Source organism: Ursus maritimus, unplaced genomic scaffold (assembly GCF_017311325.1).
Source record: "Ursus maritimus isolate PB19 unplaced genomic scaffold, ASM1731132v1 scaffold_12, whole genome shotgun sequence".
Classification (NCBI taxonomy): Eukaryota; Metazoa; Chordata; class Mammalia; order Carnivora; family Ursidae; genus Ursus; species Ursus maritimus.
In genome coordinates, this window is record NW_024423564.1 from 49,232,748 (window position 1) to 49,245,776 (window position 13,029).

Genomic DNA, 13,029 nt, shown 5'->3' on the forward strand with positions numbered 1-13,029 from the left:
GGGAAGGCCTAAAGGTAGTGTGTTCGTGAGCAGTGCAACGATACAGGGGAAGAGCATTCCAGGAAGAAGGAATAGCAAGAGCAAAGGCCCTGAGATGCTTACTAGGTGGCCAGTGAGACAGAGGCAAACTAGGTAGGGCCTCATAGATCACTATAGTGACTATGACTGCTGTTGTTTGTGGGATAGGAAGCTGCTGGCAGGTTTTAAATAGACAAGTATTGTTTTAGCAGGATTATCTAGGTACATACAGTTGTGTTGTTGAAGATGAACCTTAGGGAGACTTTTGCAATAACCCAGGGAAGTGATAACAGTGATTAAAGTAGGGTGATCAAGTTGAGGTAGTAAGAAGTGATTTAATTTCTGGATATGTTTTGAAGGTAGGGTGGATAGGCTTTCCTGATAGAGTAGACATGAAGAGTGGGAACAACAGCAACAAAAAAAGTCAAGGATAATACCTAGATTTGTAAGCATTGGAAAAACGGCAGTACTATTTACTGAGATGGGGTTGTCTTTGAGAACAGAAGGCTTGGGAGGTCATCTCATATGGGTGTTTCAGGCAATGAGGATGTGTAAAGGGATATGTCAGACAGACAGTTGAATGAGTGGAGTTCAGAATAGAGGCTGGACTAATCTGTTTTCATTATGTGTAGATAGATAGTGCTTAAAGCCACAAGAATTGAGGAGATCACCAAAGGAGAAACTAAGGTCTGAGCTGTGGGGTCTCCAATGTTTATGTGACAGAGATACTAGGGGAAAGCAGGAAAGGAGGCTGAAAATGAATGGTCAGAGAAAGAGGTCATGGGCTTGTGGTATCCTTGGAGTGAAGTGAAGAAAGTATTGCAGGAAGCAGAGAGGGTCAGCTAATCAAGTAATTTTTAGCAAGGTACACCAAGGTCAGTATCCCTGTCCCAGAAAATAGGACAAGGAGAGAACACCCGAAATTCCAGTGATTGCCCAAGGTCTACACAGTTGGCATGGGGTAGATCTGAAATTCAAAAGCCCTGATTGAACTTAATCCAAGCACTTAAAGGGAAAATAAAAGAAGAAAGTTTAGTCCACCTATTTGCAACAGCAGGTATATTTGTAGTTCTATATTCCTTTTGGCAAATTTTTTGCTAAATGAGGATTTCCATTGCTTAGTAAAACAAAAGAAACAAAATGGAAATTAAGAAACAGGAGAGTTTTAAAGAGGGCTTTTAAAAATGAACATTTCATTGAAGTGATGAAGATAGGTTGAATCTATCATGTATTGTGTTTCCAAAGCGCTTCTGGGTTTGTCTTTTTTTTTTTTTTTTGCATTACAATTGCTTTTCTGCATTGCTCTGGGCTTCAGCAAGCTCCCTCCAGTCCCTCACAGGGTTCTGCATAGGCCGCCTCTGTTCAATCAAATGCAATCTTCAAAGTAGCACATTGAGGGGAATGTGCAATGAATACTAAAAAAGGAAAGAAGAACCTGCAAATACGTGGCAGCTGGCAGCTTCTTAAAATCCTAATCTCCTCATTTAATGAAATACAAGTGATTTTCAATTTCAGCAACCAAGACAAAATAAATCTTCTACATTGAATACCAAAGTAAAATGAGGGCTGAACTTCGTTCAAAACCAGATACGAAGAGGTTTGGAATAAGTATCACATCATCTAGTATCCAGTGAATATCAAATTTTGCATGTTTACTAGGAAGTCCTGAACACTGAAACAAAAGCAGGAGTAGGGTGGGAATTGTGGGTCAGTGCTGCTTACCAGGCGGACAAGACTGGTCCTGCACTACCTTCCAGTGCATGCTTTTCAGGTTCTCTAGTGCTCTTTCCTCACCTCCTCTTTACTCCACACATCTACCGCCTACTAACATTCCCTGCCTTCCTCTCCTCTCGCATACCTCATATTCCCATTCTTACTGCATCCATTTAGGCATCTATCCCCCCCCCACCCCATTCTCATGATCTATACAAAAGGAATTATTACAGGAATGGGTTTAATAGTAAAAAAAAATTGTAAACAATCTAAATGTCCATAAACAGAATAGGAAAATATTTTAAAACACGTTTTTTCCCTATGGAATACTATTCAACTGCTGAAAAGAATAAGATAAAGCTATATATAACAATATGTGAAGATTTCCAACACATATTGCTAGGTGAAAATAGCAAGTCACAGAGCAATACCATATGTTAACCATTTGGGTTAAAAGAATGGGAAAGAAAAACATTAACTTGTTGAGAGTCACTACTTTAGATGATGGGGGTGGGGCACAGGAAACAGGGCTCTGAAGAGGTGCTGTCACTTTTCACTCCATTTACACTGGTATCACTTAGATTTTTTTAAGTGTTTTTTTCATGAATTACTGTGTAGCTTAAAAATTAACTTTAAAAATGTCACTGTTGTATTCTTTCTCACTTCTAATAATATTCTCAAGCAGGATATGAACAGAAAGAAAACAGTCAGGTTTATTGACTTCCGTATCTCACACTTGGGCTCCAGTGTTTGACTATGATTTCCTTCCTGTGCTCTGACAGAGTCACTAATTTTAGGTATGCCTTTATGGTTAGAAATAGCATTTTGTTTTGCTTGAATTTTTGAACCAATAATCTCAGGAAAGAACTATATTTCTGTAATACTTGTGTGGTATAATGTTGTTTGTTTGTTTGTTTGTTTGTTTTCTTTTTGTAAAGCTAGGCCAGAATCCTCTTACCACCCCAAACAAAAATAGACCATGTAAGAGCAAGTTCCTAATTTGTTGCTAAATGCTAATTATGAGAATTAGATAGTAAGTTGTTTTCCTGAATATAAGCATAAAGGAAATGCATCTTCAGAAAATTGATGGAAATACTAGACATAAAAGATCCAGAGTATTTATCCTAAATTAAGTTGAAAAGTGAAATTAGCAAAATAGCTAAAAGAGTTTTAACATAAATCATGAATTAGGACTTAATGGTGTAATTTTAGCAGTGGGAAAGAGACATAATAACATTCTATCAATCCTTTTTTGGAGTTCCTTGTAATATTGCCTTAACTGTAGCTTCTGAGAACATGTTACACAATCCACTCCATGAATCAGAATCCAATTATTTTATATTGGTTTCATGCTTTCACCCAAGAGAAATTCATAAATTGTTTTTAATCACTTCTTTTATTTTAAATCAATAGTGTCTGCCAAGTGGATAACATTTCCCATTAAAACATCACCTCCTATAATTGGTATAATTACTTTGTAAAGAGATAAACCACAACACAATTTGACAATCTTTGGGTTTATAAAATCTAATTATGTTCACTACACAATATTTTATTTTCAGCGATCACAAAAAAAACATAATCTTGAACAAAGTCCAAACATTTATGATAAAGTAATTGGAAAGAAACAAGTTAAGTATTGCATATAGAACTGGCTCTTTGAGCAGTCTCTGAGAGGGAGCTCCTTTTTATGCAGGAAGTAAGGAGGTTTGAGGGCGTTCGGGTCCTCTTCACCTGGGCTGGCAGTCTTCTGGCTGGAGATGGAGTGTTTGGTACAATCCCAAGATACAGGCTTTTTAAGGAAGGCCAGGACCCAGGTCACCCAGGTTTGGAAGAGAGAATCCCCAGCCTGGGATTTTCATACTGCATACATAGGGTGATGCAGAAGAAGGTTGCTGGGGACCGGCATGACCTTCAACATCTGTTTCAGCGGATTTGCTTTCGCCTATTTTACATTTTGGGCTTCTGCAGCAGATTTCATTTGGAGAAAGGGTATCAGTTGCTAAAATTTATTTTTGAAAACTTCTGCTCTATACCATGGTCACGAGCTGTCTCTATGTCATAGGGAGGATGATTGGAAAAATAAGAAAAGAAAAAGGCTGGGAAAACCCTTTGATTGAACCAGGAGGGCAAACAGCAACCCACATTACATAAGAACCACATGCTAAAACTCATAAGCCTTTTTATATTATCAACTGTATATCTAATTCTGGTAAAAACACATTCCTAATTTAAAAATGATAACACACACACACATAAACCAAGAAAACAACCCCAAACTATACTTCACTTGTGCCTCCCCCTATTCCTTCTATATAAGAAAAGGGAGGTAGAATGTGAGGAAGATACTACAACAGGAGGAAATTGGATGTCCCTTATCAGTTTTAGTATTGTCTGGAACTGGGGTTCCATTTTGCTTTAGCATTACCGAGGATTAGTCTGCTTTTCTTTCTTTGTATTTCTCTCCCTTCTTCTCTTTCAATGGTATCTTGAGAGACTTCTTCTGCCTCTTTCTTTCTTCTTCCTGCTCCTTACAAACATTGTGAGACTCAGAGAAAGAAAGTTAATAATAAGCCAGAGGGAAAGATAAAAAGATATACACTTGTCCCCCAAGTCTACAGAAGATTCTGGCTGAGAAAGGGGAGGTGGCAAAGGAGTGGGATTAGGGCCAACTTGTACAGGCAACAAAGAAGTGGAGATATTAGCCACTGGAGAATTTTTCTATAGGAGGAATTTAAAGTGGCAAGCTGATTCTCACACACTGGCTCCTACCCATGGTTCAAATGGTAATGTCAGTGTCCCTTCCTGGGAGAAAGCTTCCCTGACTGCCCAGCAAAAAGTGGCCACCAAATCACTCTCCACTGTATTACCTCATTTTACCTCTCTACACAATATTTATTATTATCTGGAATTTTTCTTATTTTTTTCTGCTTCTCTCCAGCCTTATCCTTATCTCCTTCCCCGCTAAAATGTAAGCTCCTTGAAGGGCATATATTGTCTGTTTCTTGCCCATAGACTATAAGCCCCAAGGCTGCAGGGACTTGGCTGGTTTTGTTAACATCTGTATTGTTCAAAGTGCTTTGCACATTCAACACTTCAGTGGATAGTTGTTGAAAAAAGAATCATGGAAAGAAAACCATTTTTCACTGACAAGGTTGCATTACGATGAAACAATTGAAACTTTCCATGAGTTGGAGCAATGGCAGCCACATTTCCTCCATTATAAGTATAGCCTCAGTTTTTAATCCATTGGGACCAACAAGGGCTAATGGCAAAGATGGACCTAGAAGTATCTTCTCTGTGCTGAACAGTGGAAAAGACACCATGAGAAGAGAAAGGAGCCTCCTTCTCACTCCAGGGGACAGGAAGAAGTTCTAAAGGAGGTGCTCACTGCAATGCAAGCACGTGTAGATCAGAATAATGCTGCAGTCCCTTAAGCTTGACAAAAGGTTTTTTGGTGTGGGGCAGATTACAATTATACTGAAATACACTATGAAAATATTCCTCATATGTTAACAGATGTCTTCTTCAGGTTGGTAAACATCAAGGATTTGTCTCAGTTGGCTATTTCTTTTTTTTTTTTTTTTGAAGATTTTATTTATTTATTTAACACAGATAGAGACAGCCAGCGAGAGAGGGAACACAAGCAGGGGGAGTGGGAGAGGAAGAAGCAGGCTCATAGCGGAGGAGCCTGATGTGGGGCTCGATCCCATAATGCCGGGATCACGCCCTGAGCCGAAGGCAGACGCTTAACCGCTGTGCCACCCAGGCGCCCCTCAGTTGGCTATTTCTATCCCAAGTACTACCTATCTTTTTGCTTCATTATATTCTCCCTTCAAAGAAGAATAAAGGAAAGGCATATGATCATTTACAAGTCAAGATGTTTAATATTAGCATTTCTTTAGTAATTTAAAATATACTCCTTTTAGAATATGTAAAGTACAACAAATATACACATATTTTAAGGTAAATAGAATAGAAATTCGTAGCAAGGGATAGGTTTTTTACACTGTGAATAGTAATGTTCCATTTTGGAGCAAATGGCTTTGGTACATGATATAAAGTAAAATAAAGATTGTCAATGCAAAAAAAAGTGAATTATAACAAATTGCTTATATGCTGGACATTAAAGTCTTCATAGATAGAGCGACCATATAATTTATCATCCAAATGGGATGCTTCTAAGAGTGAAAGGGTATACTGGTCATAATTAACACTGGGGCAACAGACCATAAACCAGCATAAACCAGGGAGTATGATCATCTTCCTCATGGGGACTCTTAATGACAACAAAACTACTTTTAGTTGTTTTTTTTTTTAATTTTGAAAAAAAGCCAAAACAAACAAAATAGCTTGTTCGTGTACTAAACACACAGTAGGCAACTGGTCCTTTTTTGATTAACTGATTGATTTGTTATAATAAAATTTAACTCTTTAATCTGAACATAAATTATTGTTGACAACTATTTAGAAGAAAAAGAGAAATTCAGTGGATAATCTACCTTATTTTCAAATTATTCTGGTCATTAGAAAATTTTGCCCTGGACCATTAAAATAAATCAGAATAGAGAAATTTGTGGGATGCCTGGGTGGCTCAATCCGTTAAGTGACCGACTCTTGACTTTGGCTCAGGTCATGATCTCAGGGTCTTGAGATCTAGCCCCACATTGGGCTCCTCACTGATTGTGGAGCCTGCTTGGGATTGTCTCTCTCTGCCCCTCTCCACCCTGCTCACACTCTGTCTAAAAAAAAATGGAGAAGTCTGCTGAGTACCATCTTTCAGCTGAAAATATGCATTTCATATTTTAAGATCATCTATCTCTCAGTATTGACCTGGGTGGGAGATAAAGTTCACTTCCAGTCCTAGACCTTAGTGAGTGTAGCCGTCAGGAGCACCATATTGAGAGGATTCTGAGGTCACTTTAAGGCTTAGCAGAAAGGCATGTCATGATCAGTTAGTCATGTCTGCAGGAGACATGGGATATGGGGCGATGGTAGGTGTGGCAAGTATACGTCAGAAAATTACTGTTAAAACAAATATTTGTCCAAACCTATGGCAATATCTAATACACAGTTGATTACAAAAGGAATAATTACACCTTGCTGATATTGCGTCTGCTACTTCAGTTCTGCCATAGTGAAATTAATACATCAACTACACCACAGGGCAACAATGCCATTGTGCTTAACTTGAATGAAGACAGCAGTTTCATCATGTACTCACATCATTGTTTTATAAATCTTTTAGTCCAAAATCAAAATAAAGAAAAATCAAATCCCTGATAACCTGAACAGAAAGTAGTAGAAAAAAATAATACAACAAACATGCTAATTAATGATCTTCTGTTTCTATCCTTATTTTGTTGTTGGAGACTATATTTTTATCTACCTAAGAGAATTTTAAGTCATAAAATGAAAATTCAACTTGCTTCTCCCCTTACAAACAAACACTAATATTTCAATTTTTAAGAACTATCTTCAACGTTTATTTCACCACCACATATCTTGTATTATTTATTCTTCATACAACAGAGAGATCTGTTCTGTGCCTTGCAATGAGGGGAAATAAAAAGTATATAACGGTTAATACTTTTTAAAAAATTCAGAAGGTGTACCTAATATTGGTGCTTCCTTTGTGACTATGACGTATGTTCCATCTTTGGATCTTAACTCTCTAACTTTAAAAAATAGGGCAGAATTAAACTCATTGCTGAAGGAGATCCAACTACAGATTGCAAGGCAGCTTTCCTGTATTAACTTTGACTAGGCAGCTCTACTTTTCCAAGAGTGAAATCGTATTGAAGTGGTTTTCCAAAATATTTTGGGGAAAATAAGAATTAATAGATGGCAACTCCTCATTCATGGCCCCCAAACAGGAAACGAATTCATCGGGCAACAGGGTCTGTTCTGGAATAGTTTTGTTGGATGAAGCATCTTCCAAAAGCATGGTAGTTTCTCCTTCAACTGAGTTTTGCATGTCCAGAGGACTGTGTTCTCCTTGATTTAAAATGAGGCTTAATTCTTCAAGAAATAGTGTGTTGCTTAGCGAATTCATACTTGAGACAGAAAAAGCAAAATTCGGGTATTTTTTAAACCTGGCATTTTCCCCTAGGTCTAAGGAATCAGCTGGTGGTTTGAGAGTTGAGGAAGATGTGTCATCATTTTTGCTGAGATGGTTTCCCCCAGTGAGAAAATTTGAAATCTGGGGTTTATACCCAGTGCTGAGACCAGGAATATACACAACTGTAGTGTTGGTGAGTAGTGACTTCTGCTGGCAGTCTCTTGTCTCCAGGGATCCTGTATTCTCTTCTGTCTTGTAGTCCATGGGCTTGTGTTCTTCTGGAAGAAAGATTTCTATCTCTGTAATCACCGGATCAACATAAAGGACCTGCTCGCTAGAATTATTATTCATAAATTCACTTTTTTCCTAGGAAGAAAGATTTTATTTTTATTTTACAAAAGGCATTTCAGGGTGCTAACTGGATAATTAAATTAGGACTGGAATTCTGCTTTCCCTCAGCTTTCCTTTCCCCTCCCTCTTCTGATATTGTTTCTCTTCCCATACAGTTTCCTCCTTTTGTTGTCCTCCTCAACTCCAAGTCTTTATTAAATTCTCCCACGAGGACACTGAAGAAAGGAATAACAAAAAATAATACCTATTTTAAGCACATGTCTTGGTTTAAAAATTTTAAAGAGAAAGATGTATCTTGCATATTAACTTGCGTATTATTTCAGTGCCTTTTAATATTTGGAAGTTTGATGTGTTGGAATATTTCTTAATATCATGGAGTGTTACTACAAGAAAATATCTTGTTGCCTAAATAAAAGAAAGGAAAGTGGGAGAATCCTGTTTTGCTTCTATTTTCAAATAAGGTAATAATAAATGCTTTGTGCTGAGGTTCTAAAGGTGTGCAGCTACTCACAATTCAGATGAACAGGAGGGTCAGTGAAGAAGGGTTCTATTTGTATAAAAGCCCGATGACTCTTTCGGGTAAGAAAATGTCTCAAGGCCTCACAGCTGATGGCTGGCTTCCTAAGGCAAATAACTCCCACCCAATGCTGTTATAAAATTATAGCCACTTGCTATGGACTGAATGTCTGTATTCCTCCAGAATTCATACGTTGAAGCCCTAATCCCCAGTGTGATGATATTAAGAGGTGGGGTCCTTGGTGGGTAATTAGGTCATGAGTGTGGAAGTCTCATGAATAGAATTAGTGCCCTTATAAGAAGAGACATGAGATTGTGATCTCTCTTTCTGTCCCGTGAGGGTACTGCAAGATGGTGGCTATCTTCAGGAGAGCTCTCACTAGGAACTCTGCCTGCCAGTATCTTAATCTTGGACTTACCAGCCTCCAGGACTGCGAGAAATGATGTTTGTTGTTTAAGCCATCCAGTCTATGGTATGCTATTATAGCAGTCCAAGCTGACTAGAGCGCTACCCGTTAGCCTTTGGGCAGAAAACAAAACTTCATCTGAAGGTTTGTTTCTAATTCCAGGAGCCCAGAATGGGAAGGAAATTTGGCAAAAAGAAAGACCTTGAATAAAGCAGCCTGAAGTGTCATTCAAATTTTCTTCAGGCTCAGCCTCCTTAGGGAACATGCTGGGTTTGAGTTGGGAAGGGAAGACATGTAGTCAAAGGTCAGATGAAAGTCAAAGAAACTAGACATGCTATAAGAAATGAAGAATGCAAGGTGACTGTGTTCCATAGAAGGAAGTATTTTCCTTACTTCAGGCTGGCAACTAAGTGATGTAGGTGGGAGTCAGACCATAGTGAAGGACACAGAAGAGCAACAGGGACCATTCCAGAGCGAAGACAATAATGGAAGAAGAGGATCTGACCACAACAAAGTCAGGGACAATTCTCTGAGCCACAGAAAATCCCCAGTTCCCTTGGATAATAATTAGTGGAGGAACAAAATAGAGCTACCAAGTGGAAAGAATACCAAGATTATAGTATTTATTATCTGTAGTTTGAGGAATATATGCTTGTCCTTTAGTTACTTGTTAACTATGTACTTCGTCACATATGTGGGTTCAATTGTCCTAGATCACCCCTCCACTATTAGTAGACAACATTATCTCCTTCAAAATCAGCCAGTTCACACCCTTTCTCACCTTCAAGTATCCGGAGACAGGAATCCTCCCTTCTGCCTAGGTGAATCTTTCCACCTCATCCCTGTAGACCATCCCCTCCCCTCTTCTTCACAGTCTTGTTTGATCAATAGTCTCTCTTTCTCTGTAATAGTCCCTCTTAAGTCTGTCCAATTTAGTATAAACATGCTTCTGACTCACGTCCCTCTGAAGCTACTGTTGTTCATTCATTGCACGAGGATATGAGAGCTGACCACGTGTCAGCATAGCTCCTTTCTCTACTCCCCTTTAGAAGAATGTCTTCATTCTCAATATCTGCTTCTTCACTTCAATCACTTCTCAACTCACCAGTGACCTCCCCCTTGTCACATTCCATGGAAGGTTATAGACCCTCTACAAAGTGGTCAGCACCATGGATCCTTGCTTCTTGACACTTTGCTCTATCTCATGATGCTCATTCTCTGAACTTCCTCTTCTGCCTCTCCCCTAGGACCTTGTCTATTCCAATGGAAAAGCTCTTAGTTACTCCTCATTGGCTTTAGAAGTAGTTTTCAACCTCTTAACAGTGTTTTCAACCTCAGCTGCATGGTGAAATCACTTGGGAAGCTTTGGATAATACTGATGCCTTGATTTCCCCATGCCCTCCCTCCCTCAGAGATCCTGGGATGTGGCCTGGGCATCAGGATTCCAATATGCAACCAAGGCTGAGAACTACCACCTTAGGGACTTCTCTGGGTTGGATAAGGAGTTGATTAATGGGCTCATAAAAGCTCCAAACAAAGCCACTTTCATTTGTTTTACAAATACTTGTCTTCCTCATATCTTTAGAACAAAGTGTTTCTAGGGGTGTCTGGGTGGCTCAGTCAGTTAAGTGTCCAACTCTTGGATTTGGCTCGGGTCATGATCTCAGGGTTGTGAGATTGAGCCCCATGTCAGGGTCTGTGCTGAGCATGGAGCCTCTCTCCCTCTCTCTCAATCTCTCTCTCTGCCCCTCCCCCTCCACTCATAAAAAAAAGAAAGAAAGAAAAGAACAAAGGGTTTCTAGGCTAAAAATATATATTTTTTAAGTTTGAACACTGTTGTCAACAGAATGAAGTCTGAGTTCTATAACAGAACCTTCTATGATCTGATCCCAGTCACTATTCCAGCAATATACCAACCACCCCTCTCATCAAGTTTTTAAATAAAGTAACACCTAACAAGCTCTTCTCATGCTGTGCTTTTGTTCATACTGTCCTCTCTATTTTAAATGTTTTCTGTTTCTCCTAAGCAACTCCTCATCTTTCCATATGCTTCCTGTATACCCCTATCATGTTTGGTCTCATTTCTGTCACTGCACTTACATCGACACACTGCAATGCTTAGATATGTCTGTCCCATCAGCTGAGTTTTGAGCCCCTTAATGGTGAAACCAGACTGCCAAAAAGTAGAAGAAGCACACATAGCAGAATCTTTTCCCTCCTCCATAATCAGCAGCAGTTCCTCCATAATTGGCAAAGTCCCCTATAATCTCCAGGTCTTCCCAGCACACCTTTCTCTTCTTTTTAAGATGGAAACCTGGCCCAGCCCTGGTGACACCATCTCCTACAGTCCTCTCACATTTATTTTCACCTCAGGAGTGAAGCAGATCTCACCAGCTTCTCCAATCTCATGTAATACAGAAGCCTCTTTGTGTCTTTGAGCCTCATTTTACTGAGCTTTTCTGCCCTTCTCCTCTGTTCCCGAAGTCATCTAACAACTATTGGCCAACAGGTGACTGACACCTGGCCCACAAGCTTCCTCTTCTTTTTTCTCTTTTGAATAGCATTGTTTCTTTCCTCCTTCTCTCTTTCCTTCCCCTAACTTCATCCCCTCATCTCTCTTAAGTATAATTTGAAATATGTATAATTCTGTTTTGACATATGCTTATACATTATGCTAAAATGTACACACATTTATTTATTTGAACAGAAATTCTATTCTAATTATTGGACTGCACCTTAGTCTTAGCTGCCACTTAGTTTTTATTTGATGGTGTTTGATTACCTGTAGCATTTTTACAACATTACTGTTTTCCACATTAGGAATATCTTCATGAAGCCACTTTGGTATTAGCAATAAGATTCTTCTTTTAATTCTAGGAAATAAAAATGACACATTAGAAGAAGCATTTTACTTAAAGATTGGTGCAGGCAATCATATAGGAGGCCAGGAAATCAACTGGAATGGAATGCATAAAACTTCCTGATGCAGATTTCCATCTCCTACTTTAGAAAGTTAAGTGGGAAGTTGATTCAATATCTTTTCAGATTTTCCTCCTCTCTCTATTGCTCTGCTTTTCTCTAATGAGCCAGAACATTTCAAAACACTCACACTAGATTCAAGGTAAGTGGGAGAACCACCCTGGAAGTAAAATTGTACGCATGTTAAATATGGCTAACCATTATAAGCAGCTATCAGTGTGGAAAGGTTTGGAAAATGTAAGGGATATTTTGTAGAGCTTTTCAAGTCAACCATAGCCACAGAAAAATATTGAAGAGAATGCCATATAATAAAACGGTATAATTCCAGCTCCTCTAATTCTGAATTTGTGCTGATTCCATATAGGGCGGAGGTGATAGTGGTGGCTCCAAACGTTGTTTATGTGGATAGAGTAGGATCCTGAAGAAGTTGTCTTGCAGTTGTATGGCTCAGTGAGAATACTGGTTTTTACTTAGGCTGTGTGCTTATTAAGGACCACTAGGGTGGGGCGATGGAAAGAAAAGGGAGAAGCTGTGAATACCCCTTCTTCCCCAAGCTACCCTCGGCACTGCCACTGTGTCAGAAGCACTTTCTGCATTTATAGTACAAATTGATTTGAGCAGAGGTTGCAACAGGAACTTAGACTAAACTGATCTCTGGAACATTTTTACCTGTAAACAAAGTACCTGTTAGCAACAGATCGGACTTGTTTATATGTTTAAGCAGGTTTACTAAGGACTTTTACCGAGTAACAACCGAAATGCTGAATGAACTTTGCTCACTCAACTTGATCTTGAACTATAGGGTAAAAATAATTTCTTTACACATATTTATATAATGTTTTATGATTCAGTGTTTTTACTAATTCACACTCTTTCTATACTTAAAATGAGACCAAATTAGTAAGTTCATGCTATTACAGAAAAGTTTTTATATAGCATGCTGATATAGTGAGAACATTTACATATATATGTGTGTGTGTGTGT

General features: G+C 38.7%; 1 protein-coding gene across 1 annotated transcript in view; it reads right to left on the reverse strand.

Annotated features, from left to right (window-relative positions):
• Positions 1-6,442: 6,442 nt before the first annotated feature.
• Positions 6,443-13,029, reverse strand: part of IL23R (interleukin 23 receptor) — a 57,281-nt gene continuing 50,694 nt past the window's right edge. The window contains exons 10-11 of the mRNA XM_008690741.2: positions 11,849-11,939; positions 6,443-8,158 (exon numbers count right to left, since the gene is read on the reverse strand). Of these exons, the coding sequence (XP_008688963.1) occupies positions 7,505-8,158; positions 11,849-11,939 (745 nt within the window). The 3' untranslated portion in view covers positions 6,443-7,504. The remainder of the gene's footprint in view (positions 8,159-11,848; positions 11,940-13,029) is intronic.